At 36.8% G+C, this 15,389-nt stretch overlaps 1 protein-coding gene across 1 annotated transcript; it reads left to right on the top strand.

The window, feature by feature from the left end:
• The first annotated feature begins 7,511 nt into the window (after positions 1-7,511).
• Positions 7,512-13,877, top strand: LOC121807435. The gene is made up of 9 exons (XM_042207669.1): positions 7,512-7,671; positions 7,818-10,793; positions 10,886-10,969; positions 11,228-11,380; positions 11,493-11,656; positions 11,742-11,889; positions 12,269-12,391; positions 12,516-12,603; positions 13,510-13,877. The coding sequence occupies exons 2-9, from the start codon at positions 8,256-8,258 to the stop codon at positions 13,692-13,694; spliced, it is 3,483 nt and encodes a 1,160-aa protein (XP_042063603.1). The 5' UTR covers positions 7,512-7,671; positions 7,818-8,255; the 3' UTR covers positions 13,695-13,877.
• The last annotated feature ends 1,512 nt before the right edge of the window (positions 13,878-15,389 follow it).

Here is a 15,389-nt window from a genome sequence, read left to right on the forward strand (position 1 = left end):
TCTACCGCTGCTGCCACCGTTCCATCCACTGTGTCCCTCGTTGCACCCGTCAACACATCGTCGAACATGACGATTATTCCGACTCCTGGCTTTTCAACTTTTTCCTCAACAACTCCTTGGGTGATTGACAACCCCTTTGGGACGGTTTCCGGATTCACCTCGAGTGGATCGGTCGGTTCCACTTTCAGTGGTTCCATTGGATCCTTCATTGGGTCGAGTGTTGGGGCCTTCGGGCATGACACGGGTGTTGGATCCTTCGGGGTCAACATGAGTGCTAGCTCCTTAGGGGACAGCACGGGTGCTGGATCCATCGGGGTCGGCACGAATGCGGGGGCCTCCATGCTCCACGCAAATATGGGGGGTACTGTGCCCCAACCAATTGTTAGCTCCTACGGGGGCAACGGACTTAGTCCCTTTCATGGGACAAACTCGGCACCAATGGCACCAAGGATGATGCCACCCGCCGAGAAGCCATCAAAGTTCACGGGAACGAATTTCAAGAGATGACAACATAAAATGTTGTTCTACCTAACAACGTTGGGCATCGTGAACTTCCTCAAGGAGAACGAGCCAACCCCGCCAAGTGAGGACGAGGCACGTGTTGAGATGTACGTCGAGTATGACGTTTGGCGCAAAGGAGACTATCTTTGTAAAATCTTTATTTTAAGTGCTTTAGATGATAGTCTCTACAACGTGTATTGCACTATTCCCACATCAAAACAAGTGTGGGAAATGCTAGATAAGAAGTATCGTAGTGATGATGCGGGCACTAAGAAATTTGTAATAGCCAAGTACTTGGACTACAAAATGGTCGACTCCCGACCAATCATGGACCAAGTGCAAGAGTTCCAACTGATCATCCACGACCCTGCCGCCGAGGGAATGACCCTGCCTGAAGCTCTCACGGCGGGCACGGTCATTGAAAAACTTTCACCCGGCTGGAAGGACTTCAAGAGCTACCTTAAGCACAAGTGAAATTAGATGAATCTTGAAGACTTGATCGTGAAGCTGCGCATCGAGTCAGCCGTGCGCAAATGCGATGATTTGGCTAAGGGTCATGGCCCACCTGTTGCAAAGGCCAATCTGTTGGAGTGGGACGGTCCCTCCAACAAACGCTCCCGTCCAACTGCAAAGGACAAGGGCAAGGGGAAGCAACCTGCGAGGAAGGTTGAAGGCAACTTCTACAACTGTGGCAAACCTGACCACTTCTCCAAAGACTGCCGCAAGCCGAAGAAGTCGGCTGCCCACGTTGTTAAAAAAGAGTTCAAGGACTGGGATGAAAGTGGCCTTGTTGCTGTGGTCACGGAAGAAGTCAACCTTGTTGATAACAAAGGTGGCTGGTATATCGACACTGGAGCTACTGCTCACGTCTGTGCCGATAAGAGCAAGTTCACCTCCTACACCGCTGTTGAAGAGAGGAAAATCAATATGGGGAATCAAGCCTTGTCTTAAGTCCTCAGTATTTGGGACGTGAATCTCATGATGACGTCCGGCGTCACCATCACTTTGAAGGATGTGTTGTACGTCCCGGACATTCGCAAGAACCTAGTTTCGGAATCAATACTAGTGAATAAGGGATTTAAATTTGTATTCGAATCTGATAGGTTTTCTTTGTACAAGTTTGGAAAGTCACTCGGAAAAGGTTTTGTAACCGACGGACTTTTCAAGCTTAGTGTAGCTACACGCCATGTCCCTAAGCTGTTGTCTAATAATAAGAATTCATCTACTTCTTCTTACTTGTAGCATAATAGATCGGGACATTGTAAATCCAAATGTCATTAAAAGATTAGTAAGTTTAGATTTACTAAAGGCAAATGAAGTAAAAACTCAAAACAACTGTGAAACTTGTCTTGAGGCGAAAATGACTAAGTTACCGTGTCATTCGGTTGAACAGAACACAAAACCCCTTGAATTAATTCACACGGATGTATGTGACTTAAAATTGGTGCAAACGAGATGTGGTAAAAAATACTTTATCACATTCATAGATGATTGCACAAGATATTGTTATGTCTATCTTTTAAAAAAGTAAAGACGAAGCAATAGAAGTGTTCAAAAATTATAAGAACGAAGTCGAGAATCAACTTGGATGTAAAATCAAAATGATTCGAAGTGATAGAGGAGGCGAATACGTAGCCCCGTTTGAGGAATTATGCAACGCAAGTGGTATAATTCATTAAACGACAGCTCCATATTCACCACAATCTAATGGTGTTGCAGAACACAAGAATCGAACTCTCAAAGAGATGATGAATGCGTTACTGATCAGTTCGGGGATGACCCAGAACATATGGTAAGGTTTTTCGCTTTGTATCGAATTAAAAAACGCATTGCACCGCTTATGCGAGCCCCCCTAGATTCCTTTTAACTCCATTCTTGCAAGCGTACTCTCAGTACCTACAATAGTTAAAATGTTTAACACTCGGATCCATCTTTTTATGTTATGGTCTATTTAGTTCTCACTTTGTGCTTATCCCCAATCGATTATGGTGGTGTGTGAAAGTTATGAAATGGGCTTCTTGGCAAGCCCAGCGCTTGGGTTGTGTTTTTTAGGCCATGAGTCCATGACCTTTAAGTTTAACAATTTGATTCATTATAAATAGTCTACAATTATACTAGTATTATAAAAAAAAGTCTACAATTATAAAAGGCGAGTTTTGGTCTTTTTTTAAATATTTATATGCTTTGTCCTCATTCTAAAATATTTATAAGTTATGGGCCAATTTTAAATATTTATGAAATAAATTTGAATATTTTTGGGTTGTGTTTTTTCGGCCATGAGTCCATGACCTTTAAGTTTAACAATTTGATTCATTATAAATAGTCTACAATTATACTAGTATTATAAAAAAATCTATACATATATAAAAGGCGAGTTTTGGCCTTTTTTGAAATATTTTTATGCTTTGTCCTCATTCTAAAATATTTATAAGTTATGGACCAATTTTAAATATTTATGAAATAAATTTGAATATTTATAAATAACTCTCATGAATATTTATTTAGATATTTTAATGAGCACTTTGACCAATTCTTAAAGCACTACAATGAGTAACCGACGGTTACAAATTTCGTAACCTCTATTGTCTTCATTTTATAATTTATGATGTTTTAATTCCATGATCTCCATGTCCTAATTTTGTGCCTATAAACGGCATAGAGTTGTGGATGAATTACACTAACAAAAGCATTCTCCATTCTCTCTCAAGCTCTAACATTTTATACATATTTTAGGAACATTGCTTTGTTCGATTTTTGGAGCCCATCAAGTTCATAGGTGCCTAGCGGATATGAGATGTTATATATGTTAGGATGAAGTCGTTTCATCTTTGAGGATAATACGTCAATTCGATAGCACTAACCGTGATGCAATTTATATTGCAGAAAGAGGGTTTTTCTTGACTAATTTTCATTGTAATTTTCATTCATTTATTGTTGTTGTTTTTCTTTGATTACAATAGTTAGAGTACCGCGTGTATATGGTTCGAGAATTATATCCCAATATTTCTTACAATTATTAGAGAGGGAAGAATTGTAACATCCTTAACTCGAAACATGCATAATATTTATCCTCATCTTCACACAATTTATTATTTTTGTATATTTAGTTGTTCAAACAAAATAAAATAGTCTGTTACTAAATTTTGGTTTACTAATAATATTATTGTTGAAATTAACATCTAGCACTTAATTGTATCCCATGGAGATACTCCATATTTTTACAAAAAGAAAATTTGTAGTATTGAGAATTGTAAAGTAGCATACAAAATAGTATAGATGTTTCATGTTCCAACAAGCCATGTTTAAAAGCGCAATAAATAAAGATAAACACTCTAACATTCAAAAGGGCTATCAATATTCATTAATGTAATAATGTTAATTCAACCTATTAATGTAATTTTTTTTGCGTAGTTTATTATTTGAATTTTTTTATGGTCATAATTTTTACGTTTTGAATATTATGAGTTACGATTCATTATTTTGTTAAAAGTGTTATTTACATTATTTTTAGCAGAGAAGTGTGAAGGATTGTTTTAAACATATTTTTCAAAAATGTCAACACTTGATATAGTCTCTTCATTATTGTCCAAATCATTTTGTTTGTCTTGATTCCATTTTAAATATGTTTAATTTAGTGTCTTTAGGTGTAAAATAAATTGAGAAGTATACATTTATTGAATTTTTATTATATAGTATATTTATCTATTTTAAATCTTATATATAGTTATATTATTTCTCATTTTAATTAATTAATTTAAAATTTAAAATTTAAAATTGTCGAAAAATATTTTGTTTTGCGATGCACGTGAGTTAATACTAGTTAAAATTAAAGATATACTCATACTCCTTGTTTTCACGTGCATCCATTGCTACTCTTAGACAGTTACCTCAATCTTACAAATTAAAAATTAAAGATATAATAATGACAATCTAGTTAAACGATAAAATTACAAAGAAGCTGTAAAACACGAATTTCGCATAATCCAAATTGCAAATTAAGTTCATTTAATTATAAAATAACCATCAAGAAGAAAATTTAGTTAATCTCAAATCCATCGATCAACTCATTAGTCAATATTTTATTCATACAAAAATACATGGACGGTGGTGGAATTCTTCCATGGTCCATGCCAATATAGTCGGCCAATAATTCACTAGCATTTTGAATTCGCATACAACAAGGTGTGTTGAACTGTTGATTATTTTATTATATTGAGGGAAATGCATTTTCAAAATTTAAGGAAAAAGACAACAAATATTGTGGAAATCAAACAAAACGATTTGCTACAAATATTTTGTGACAAGAGGACGAATGCCTTTTGAGTTGGCTTTCAAATTCAAACATAACCATTACTTCTTTCGCTTTCAAGTTACCTACGGCCAATCAAGGAAAATTAATCATTATCATTCATTTCTTTTTCTTCATAAAAGTATAATCAGAAACCTAAAACTCTCTTATTATTCTTTGTTTCTTACTATTTCTTATGCATTTGGATGTATGGGATTTGAGCATCTTTATTTAGACGTCACCACGGTTCGGGAACCGGCGGTTCACGGTTCGGAACCGCCGGTTCCGGTTCGAAAAAAAATGGAACCGGAACCGAACCGGCCAAGGATCGGCGGTTCCGGTTCCGGAACCGTGAACCGCCGGTTCACGTGAACCGCGGAACCGCCTAGGTTTGCCCGGTTCATCCGGTTCATCCGGTTCGGCGGTTTTTTTTTTTTTTTTTGCATTTTAAATTTGTAATTCAAGTAAAATATGTAGATATATTTGCATAAATAAAATTAGAATAAAGCGATGTTCAAATACAATTTTATTGATACAAATTACAAATTTAAAATTACAAATTACAACTTTAAAATTACAAATTACAACTTAAAATTTACAAATTACAACTTTAAAATTACAAATTACAACTTTAAAATTGCAAACTACAAACAACTTTAAAATTACAAATTACAACTTAAAATTTACAAATTACAACTTAAAATTACAAATTACAACTTATTACTTAACATTACAAATTACAACTTTAAAATTACAAATTACAACAATTACAAATCGAAAAATCTAAATACAAGTTACAACAATTACAAATCGAAAAATTTAAATACAAGTTACAACAATTACAAATCGAAAAATTTAAATACAAGTTACAACAATTACAAATTTACAACTTACAAGTGTTGACAAAAAAGACTTAGAAGATCATTAAAAGATATTCCTCATTTGATAAGTATCTTATTGGTGAAAAAGTGGGTATCTTTGGGGCAGATGGTACTGGAACACAAATTTATATATGGAATCTGGATGAATGAAGATCAGATTATGGTTTAAAATGGGAAGCTGGGTTCACTGGCGCGAGTTCGTTTCATCGTCGGACTCAGATGAATATACCACCCTGATGGCCTGATGAAACGAACTCCCGCCAGTGAACCCAGCTTCCCATTTTAAACTATAATCTGATCCCCATTCATCCAGATTCCATATATAAATTTGGGTTCCAGTACCATCTGCCCCAAAGATACCCACTTTTTTCACCAATAAGATACTTATCAAATGGAGAATAGAGAAATTGAGATTGAGAGAGAATTTCTTATTAACACAGTTACACAAGAATGAGGTGAGTAGAAATGAAGAGGATTGGGGGGTATTTATAGGGGGAAATTGTGATTTTAAAAATTTTTTTTGAAAAACACGGCGGAAACCGCCGGTTTAGGCGTCCGTTTGAATTTTCAAAATTTGGAAAAAACGGCGGGAACCGCCGGTTTTTCGGCGGAACCGGCGGTTTTGCCGGTGGAAACCGGCGGTTTCCGCCCATGGTTTCGGTCAAATCCGGCTGCCGCGGGTCCGGTTTCTGAAAAGGCTAGGAGTAGGCCTGAAATTGTGCCGGGAACCGCCGAACCGGCGGTTCCGAACCGCCGGTTACGGTTACCGAAAAATTGGAACCGGAACCGGCCTGGCCGAACCGGCGGTTCCGGTGCCGGTTCGAACCGCCGCCGACGGTTCCGGTTCCGGTTCGGAACCGCCGGTGACGGTTCCGGGCCGGTTCGTCCGGTTCGGTTCGGATTGAGGACCTCTATCTTTATTGATTTTGCCTGTTTCAATTTTGAAGCTAGTCGATATTTGGTTTTAGTAATATTTTGTAAAAATTGAATTGTACCATTCACGGTTTGATGGTGAATCTATCAAAATTATAACACCCATTATTTTATTTTATCGATTCAATTATAAATTTAGAAATGGTTAAATATACTACAGTTGGCATTAGATACTAGCCACAATTACAGTTGTCATTAGATACAAGCCAATCTTTTTTTGGTAAGGATTTGGAATCCAACCTTCATGTTATCTCACCACTTGCTTTTATTGTCCATGAAGTTAGGGCAATAAAGAATCATTATTATTCGTGGGCTCTAATCTTATTTTGATAATAAATTTGTTCAAGATTGCTTATTAATGCTAATGCTAAATAAATCATGTTTGAGTATGGTAATATTAGCTCATGATTCCTGAACAAAACATATTTTAACATTTTTATAACAAACAAATTGATATTTTAAATATATATAAATCTAAAAAATCATCGGGATGTTGTCATGTTGGTGTCCGTGTGCTTCATATTTATCCGAATCTATTCATTTAAGTTTGTGACATTCGAAATATTTAATAAATAAACTCTAAGATTCAAACTCGTTAATAAACAAAACAAGTTCAGAGTCTTTAGACAATAATTAAAGGCTAAAACGACCTATCAAATCTAACAATTCCCCATCTTTACCTCGTTAATTTTTTGTGAGTAGTTTAACAAGAAAACACATAATTATTTGAGCATATTTGGGAATATAAATTCATTAATTAAACATATTTATATTTTAAAACAATACGATGAATATTGAGTAGACTAGCTAGCTCCATTTAACCTACCAAGGATCCGATCATATAACGGGTTGGGTCGGGTCGGGTCGAGTTTCTGACCGTCTTCGAAAATGCCGCTCCGGCGCCCCAGTAATTGAAAACTAATTCTACTGTACTCACTCTCTCTCTTAACTTCTCTCTCATAACTCTTTCTCCTCTTTGGTGATCCAATATTAAACTGCCGCGCAAAATCTTATCCATTCTCCTGATTAGAGTTGAATTTTGACTGCCGATTAAAAGCAATCCATCAGGTATTGTAAAAATTTGAAAAGTGAGCAAAATTTTAATATTTGATGGGTAGTTTGCTTTAATTCCGTGGTGCGTTTTCGAATTGGTTTGGTTTTCAGCTCTTTGTACTGGATATTTATTTTGTGTATGATGTTTTTTTTGTTTTCAGGTGTATTGCTCAACATAATCAATTTTGATTAATGATCTGGAGAGGAAGGGTGAATTGGAGGAAAAGATAATTGATTGGTAGATTTTTCCGGGATTTCTGTATTGATAATCGCTCGTGCATAACTTATAGATTGGTTTTGCTAGTTTATTTGGTTACCGTGTAGTAATTTTTCATTTTATTGTAGATGCGTTAGAAAGTCTATTGATAACTAGTTGTCGAGCAGGGGTTCGGGTAGTGAAGTACTTAAGAGATTTAGATAATCTGACACGAATTTGTGGAAGAGATTAGGAAATGTGTAGATTTCCTTTCTTTGGCATTTTTAGGTGATGTTGGAGTATTATTTTAGTGGCTTATACAGTAAAATATGGGAAAATTGGCTGTAATTATTTAGATAGTCATCGTGTTCAGCTAAATAGGTCTGCTGATATTGCCGAAGCCATGACTGGCGGCCCCCCTGGCATCAATAGTCATCGTGCTCAGCAAGTTTCGTTGGACACTTTACCCAGAAATGGTCTGCCAACTAAGAAACTTGTAAATAATGTATCTATTCAGACTGGAGAGGAATTCTCCATGAAATTTCTTCAAGAATGTGCTGCTTCTAGAGTTGCTACTGAAGTCCATGGCGTCACTCCCAGCTACGAGGTGAATGTCGGTTTTCCAGATGTCCAGGATCGCCAAATGGTTTATGAGGAGCTTGCACGAGTTCTCGGTTTGCCAAGAATGGATTCTGCATGTGGCTCTGACATTACAGAATACGCTTCCGCAAAAGGATCTATGCCACGGGTTGATGCTGGAGTTCATGTAAGTAGTGAAAGCTTGCATTACACGAATACTGGTGCTAATGGACACAAACCTAGCAAGTCGACATCAGAAGTGTGCATTGACCAGGCTAGTTTAGTGTCCACCGCTCCACTATTAAGCCAGTCAGATTCATCTAGATCCTTATGTTCTGATGGTTCTCAGTCTGGGAAACTAAAGATCCTTTGCAGCTTTGGTGGTAAAATATTGCCCCGACCAAGTGATGGGAAACTCAGATATGTGGGAGGAGAGACGCGCATAATCTCCATTAGTAAGAATCCGTCGTGGGAAGAATTGTTGAAGAAAACAGCTGGAATGTGCGACCAGCCTCACTCAATCAAGTATCAGCTTCCAGGGGAGGATCTTGATGCCCTTATATCTGTGTCTTCTGATGAGGACATGCAAAATATGATTGATGAATATCATGGTATCGATAAGCCTGAGGGTTCGCAACGGCTTCGTATATTTTTGATTCCTTTGGTGGAATCGGAAACCCCTGTTGCCATTGATGCCAACATTACTCAGCAAAGTGACACAAACTATCAGTATGTTGTTGCTGTAAATGGCATGGTTGAAACTGATCCTAATTCCCAGAACAACGCTAAGCAATCTTCTGCCACTGATATGGGCAATTTGATGCCTAATGCAGAAATTAATTCAAGGAATGACAAAATCTTCCCCTTCCCATTACATCCTTTGGAAATCAATGATACCCTTGCCGACAAGTCGCAAAATTTAATCAAGTTTCCTTCATCAATGCCATTTCCCGTTCAGCAAGCTGATATGAGTCAGATGACAAATGTCAAGACAATACCACTTCCACACGAAGAGCCCATTGGTTACAGCGCTTCTATTTACCACACCCCTCAGGTGGCTGTAAATTTGATGAAGCCGTGCGGTCAGCAAAATATCAAGAACCAATTGATTTTAGAAGGAGAAAATTTGGCTCCCCTAAGAGTTGAGCACAGTAATAGAGTGTTATGCTCTCAGGAGGGGATTCCTCTTGTGGAAAAGATGATTAATTCTAATACTTCTCCTCCCTTATCTGATAATTTGGTAGAGCTATTGCCTGCGACTATTGACCCAGTTAGTTACCATGGAATCCCTCATACCTTTTCTGATTCCAAGCTTCAGGAACAGGGAGAAAAATCTGCTTGGCCCTCTCAGGAAGATATGACTCGTTCATTTTCATTGAACTTGGGAAGACACCAATCATCCTTTCACGAAGTATCTGCTGATTTTCCAGAAAAGCCTGTACAGTTGCATGGGAATGCTGGCTTTATTAATACTGAGCTCCAAAGTATGGCATTCCTCTCAGAGCCAAATAATCCTGTCTCAGTAATGGCGTCATGTCAAAATTCAAAGTTGAAAACTTTGGATGATCAATGCACATCAAGTGTTGAACCAGTGAATAAACTTGATGCTAGCCATCATCGGTTTGTCAGTGGTGAAAATGTTTGCACTAGCAACTTAGCTATGATATCCAAGGAGCTGACACAGGGATTAAAGAATGTTAACATTGAACCTGTCCCCTGTATTGACCTTGAGTTACCAAAGAAACAATCCCAGGTCTGCAGTAGCTTAGCCTCTGCCTCATCTTTGGTCGACATGACACATTCAAATGTTTTGGAGCTCAATTATCTTGGGAAAACCTCAGATGCTTTGACAAAGGGCGACCTTAATGGCTATTCATCTTGGGCCAATAACTCAGAAGTTGCGGGTCTTGTCCACAGCTCTCAACAACTTTCACATGATAACGGCTTAGTGTCACCTCAGACCATTTCCCACCAATCTATTGGGGATTTAGTGGATATTGGTTGTCAAGTACCTGAGGTTAGATGGCATGGAAATTTGGTTGAAAATGCAGGCTGGAGCATGACTCCGCATACCTCTGCTTCGTTCGAGGGAAAAGTTTCCCTCTTTGATGATCTGTCCAATTATGCGAATCACAGGGTTGAAAATTTGGACCGTGTCAGAAATTTTAATGAGCTTCAAAAATCAAAAGATAGCTGGCCGGTTAACGGAATCAAGCAAGTTCCACAGAACCCAGTCAATCATAATGCACCACCTGCTGAAATGCCACCATCCAATGTTCCAGTTAAATCAGATGCTACTAATTTGAATATACTCTCTCCCTTTGAAGAACCAGTAAATGCCTCACCTGATTTGGACTCGCAGGCAATATCCAGTTTTTGTCTTGTTTTAATTCTGCATGTTCTCTGTATCTTCTCCTGTATAACATATCAAGTGATTTCCTTGAACTGATGCAGGATCTCAATGCTGACAGTCACGATAATGAATTGTTCAGTGATGCAATGATAGCTGAAATGGAAGCAGATATGTTTGGTCTACAGGTGCGTTTTCCATTTCCCCTTCTAGCAATTGGTGTTAAGTTCATCTAGTTTACATATCTTGCTTGTTGCCATTACTCCAGTGGTTTATTAAAAATGAGTTCAAAGCATTGTTTTAATAACCTGTGCCTTATCATCTGCATCTATGCACTAAGTATATCTTTTCCATCTCCATAGCTAAGCAGATGGCTTGGATGCAACAAGTTGATAGTTCAATCTATTTTCGGACTCTTAACTCAACTAATCAGTGATTGTCTCCAGATAATTAAGAATGCTGATCTTGAGGAATTGCGAGAGTTGGGTTCCGGTACATTTGGGACAGTATATTATGGTAAATGGCGAGGAACAGATGTTGCCATTAAGAGAATCAAGAAAACTTGTTTCTCTAGTAGATTGTCAGAGCAAGAACGGTTGGTGGGTCATCCACAAATTCTCATCCAAATTATCATGTCCTTATATTAACAAAAGAGCTTTGTGGTGCAACTACATGAAAATTGAACTTTTCCTTTTTTTTATTCTTGTGTAGGCAAAAGACTTCTGGCGAGAAGCTTGTATCCTATCAAATTTACACCATCCAAATGTTGTTGCATTTTATGGGGTGGTGCCAGATGGTGCAGGAGGAAGTTTGTCAACTGTAGCTGAATTCATGGCAAATGGATCACTTAGGACAGCTCTAGTTCGGAAGGACAAGTACTGGGACCTCTTTTTTCCTTATGTATATTCTTGCAGCATCAAGTTTATAGTTGGCACTTGATTTTCTGAATTTCTCACGCAGATCACTTGATTATCGTAAAAAGCTTATCATCGCCATGGATGCAGCATTTGGCATGGAATACCTGCATTCAAAAAATATTGTCCATTTCGATTTGAAATGTGACAATTTGTTAGTTAATTTGAGAGATCCAGAACGGCCTATATGCAAGGTACTACAGATTATATTGAGAAACAGGAGGTTGTAGGTACATTAGGCGCGAATATGTCACTGGTATTTCACTTTTAACTGAAGTTCTGATTTTTTATGGTCAAGAATGCTATGACCGTTTGGACATTTAAAAAGATGGAGAACACCAATACATGAACAAAAATGCTTATCTAATGTGCTTGCTATGTGATATCAAAATTGTCCTTCATATAATGTTAATGCAACTTATCACAAAATAAGATTGCGTTAGAATAACTATGGTTGATTGCACTGAGTTTCATCACTGCAAAAAGATGAATATCGTACAATGTGATCTGTCTTAATTTTTCAAGAAAAATTTTGGCTTTGCTTGCTTCTGGTGTTGACTTAGTTGTCTACAGGTAGGAGATTTTGGACTCTCGAGAATTAAACACAATACTCTGGTATCCGGTGGTGTTCGAGGAACGCTTCCATGGATGGCTCCAGAATTGTTGAATGGAAGTACTAACCGGGTATCTGAAAAGGCAAGAAGCTACTATAGCAATCTTTGATCAATCTGCTAATTTTACGCAATCATTTTTTTTGTTGAGTGAAATTTTAGGCAATCACGAGATTGAAGAATAAAATAGTTGATTTTATTTTCAATAGGTTGATGTGTTCTCATTTGGCATAGTATTGTGGGAGATTCTGACTGGTGAGGAACCTTATGCAAATATGCACTGTGGCGCTATCATTGGTAAGTTGAACCCCTTATCCTATGCAAGAAAAAACAACTTTGGTTAATGTGTCATTTGAAATTAGCTGGAGTTACAATTATGGCGTGGAGCTAACAGCCCATATAAAATGTTGAAGCACTTACTAGAATCACATTTCATGATTAAAGCATTTTCGGATGTGGTAATATGTGAAGTGGTTATGGTTTTCTAGCTGCATGAGTAGTTGTTTTACTGATGGAGATTCAGCATGTAGCAGGAGATGCATCGCATGTTCACTTTTGCTTGGCCAAGTTTACTTGCTCAAGATTGTCCAGAATATCATAACACGAAGATATAATTAGCATTCCTTGAACTTTGATGTGTTAAGATATAAGAGAGCCTTAGCTTAAGATTATTCCCCATGTAATGATGGCTTATGTGGTGTAGGGTCACTAAGGTAGGTAATGTTTAGCCGTGAAATTGAATTGTAAAGTAGGTGAAATCTTTGCAGCATGTTATATTCATTCACTCACTGGAAGCTGTTTTTTTAGAGTTGTGATTATGTTATAATCCTCATTTGGTGAATTCAGAGATTGGTTTGAACATTTAAACATTTAGCAGGAAGGCTACGTCTTCCTTTGGCCCGTGTTCCTATGAACTTGTCAGAAAATATATTAGCATTCTTTAAAAGATGAAATGAGGAGTTGCCACACAATATGAACTAAGCAGTACTTTCAAGAAGAGGTAAAACACAGTTGTATAGGAACTGCGTCTGTTTGCAGAGAATCTGTTGTTAGACGTTTTAAATACCTTCCAAATATATAAGGAATTAAGGGCTTGACATACTTTCATTGGTATGATGTGATATATAAATGGATCTCGAAGCATGCATTTCTGGAAATCATTAGTATTATATCATCGGACTTAAGTTTAAAGTATGCATGTAGGAGGCATTGTTAAGAATACTCTCCGCCCTAAAATTCCCGAATGGTGTGATCCTGAGTGGAGGAAGCTTATGGAACGATGCTGGTCGGCTGATCCTGGGACAAGGCCTTCGTTTACAGAGATCACCTACGCGTTGAGATCTATGTCTGACGCTCTTCAGGCAAAAGTGCTGAGTGTTGCTATGTAAGTCGGAAGGCGAATGTTGTATAGTAGCCGCTGGGCAGAAGTTTTGTGATGTTCTTTTATTGTCCATAGTTTTTTCTGTTCTTTCTATTTTGGCATTACCAATACATCTGTTGAGTTGATTCAGATTCATTCTTCCTACAAGCCTCTTGTTGAATGGAAGGTTGGAGATTATATCTTGGGTTCATTATCAGCTATTTTAATTTTCAATTTTATTCTGTCGAATTACGTAACTTCTCACCACGTTATGTAATATGATTATGTCGAAAATTATTTTTTTGGAGAAAGAAAGTTGGCAGCAAAAGCAAGTTCTTTCCACAAAACAATATTTTCGACTTTTATGGCTTCTTCAGGAAATGACCTTTGAATCAGAATAAACTCTGAATCTGAACTTCCTTAAAAGCTTCATATCCTTTTCTTCTTTCTTATCTTTTGGATCGGTAGAGATGATAACTCTGTCTCTATTTTCTTCTTATATTTTCTTCTTTCTTATCTTTTGGATCGGTATAGATGCCCCTAGTGGTTGCCACATCATCAATTTTTAGGTGCCTCTTCTTTCTGCAATGGTTGCACCCTAGTGTGAGCCCTATCGATTAAACTCAATTTACATTTAATTTTTAATATTATTCTTTTTTATTTTTGATTTTAATAAATTAAATACCAAAATATATTATATTAAACACTACAAATTTTAAAAAAAACAACTACATTACTTAATAAAAAAAAACTATATCATACTTAGCTAAAAAAAACATTACTAAACTAAATTACTAAACTACTACATCATACTTAGATAGTATTGTGTGTAAGTGTGTGAAAAGTGAATGAGGGTATTTTATAGTGGTTTAATAAAGAATAAAAAATAAAATTGCAAAACCGTCGCTATCGGGCTCGGGCTCGGAGTTGCAATGGGCGCCCGAACCACCGGGCGCCTGCAATGGATGCCCGAGGACGACCGAGCCCGATCTCGCGCGATCAGGCTCCAGATCGGGCATCCATTGCGAATGCTCTTAATCTTATTTTATTGAACAATGTTTTATTTCGTTTAACAAAATATTTCATGAAATACATGGTATTGAGAATTTAAGATGTTTATGAAATATGTAACATGTAATATTTTTTGAAATAGTATTAGCTCCTCCAACATCCCAAAACTTGTTAGAAATATGAGGAAAATTTAAGTTGTGTTGTGTATTGGCAGTATTCTAACTATTATAATTAAAGAAAATAAACCATAAAATAGAATGAATATTACAATGAAAAAATAATAATTGCAAGACAAGTTGAAGAAAACTTTTTTTGTAAATTATGTTGCAGTTTGTGTTCTTGGATTGACACATTTCCCAGAATATAAATCGACTTTCTCATTGCATGCAGAAGTACCTCAAATTCGCCTAGTACTGATATACATAATGGAGTTATGAGAATCGAAAGTAATTTCAAAACACCTCTTTATATATAAAAATAACAATTGAAAATTTGATGATTGCTCTTAATCAAAATGAGTTGTTAAAAATGAAGTTTATACATATAAAAAGGACGTGGTGCGTATCATTATGTGCGCCTCCTAAAAGTTTAATTAAAATCTTAATTGTCAGTTTAATATTTAATTAGTAATTATTTATAATTGCATGGACGGAGTTTTATGTGATTGTCGTGTGGCATAGATTAACAACACAATCTTAGTCATGTTAACTCG

The sequence above is a fragment of the Salvia splendens genome, chromosome 6 (genome assembly GCF_004379255.2).
Source record: "Salvia splendens isolate huo1 chromosome 6, SspV2, whole genome shotgun sequence".
NCBI classification, from domain to species: Eukaryota; Viridiplantae; Streptophyta; class Magnoliopsida; order Lamiales; family Lamiaceae; genus Salvia; species Salvia splendens.

Coding starts and splice junctions, on each gene's coding strand:
- LOC121807435 (XM_042207669.1), top strand. CDS start 8,256: ATGACTGGCGGCCCCCCTGGCATCAATAGTCATCGTGCTCAGCAAGTT. Junction 11,890..12,268: donor CAGAACGGCCTATATGCAAG/GTACTACAGATT, acceptor AGTTGTCTACAG/GTAGGAGATTTTGGACTCTC. Junction 12,604..13,509: donor GCACTGTGGCGCTATCATTG/GTAAGTTGAACC, acceptor GTATGCATGTAG/GAGGCATTGTTAAGAATACT.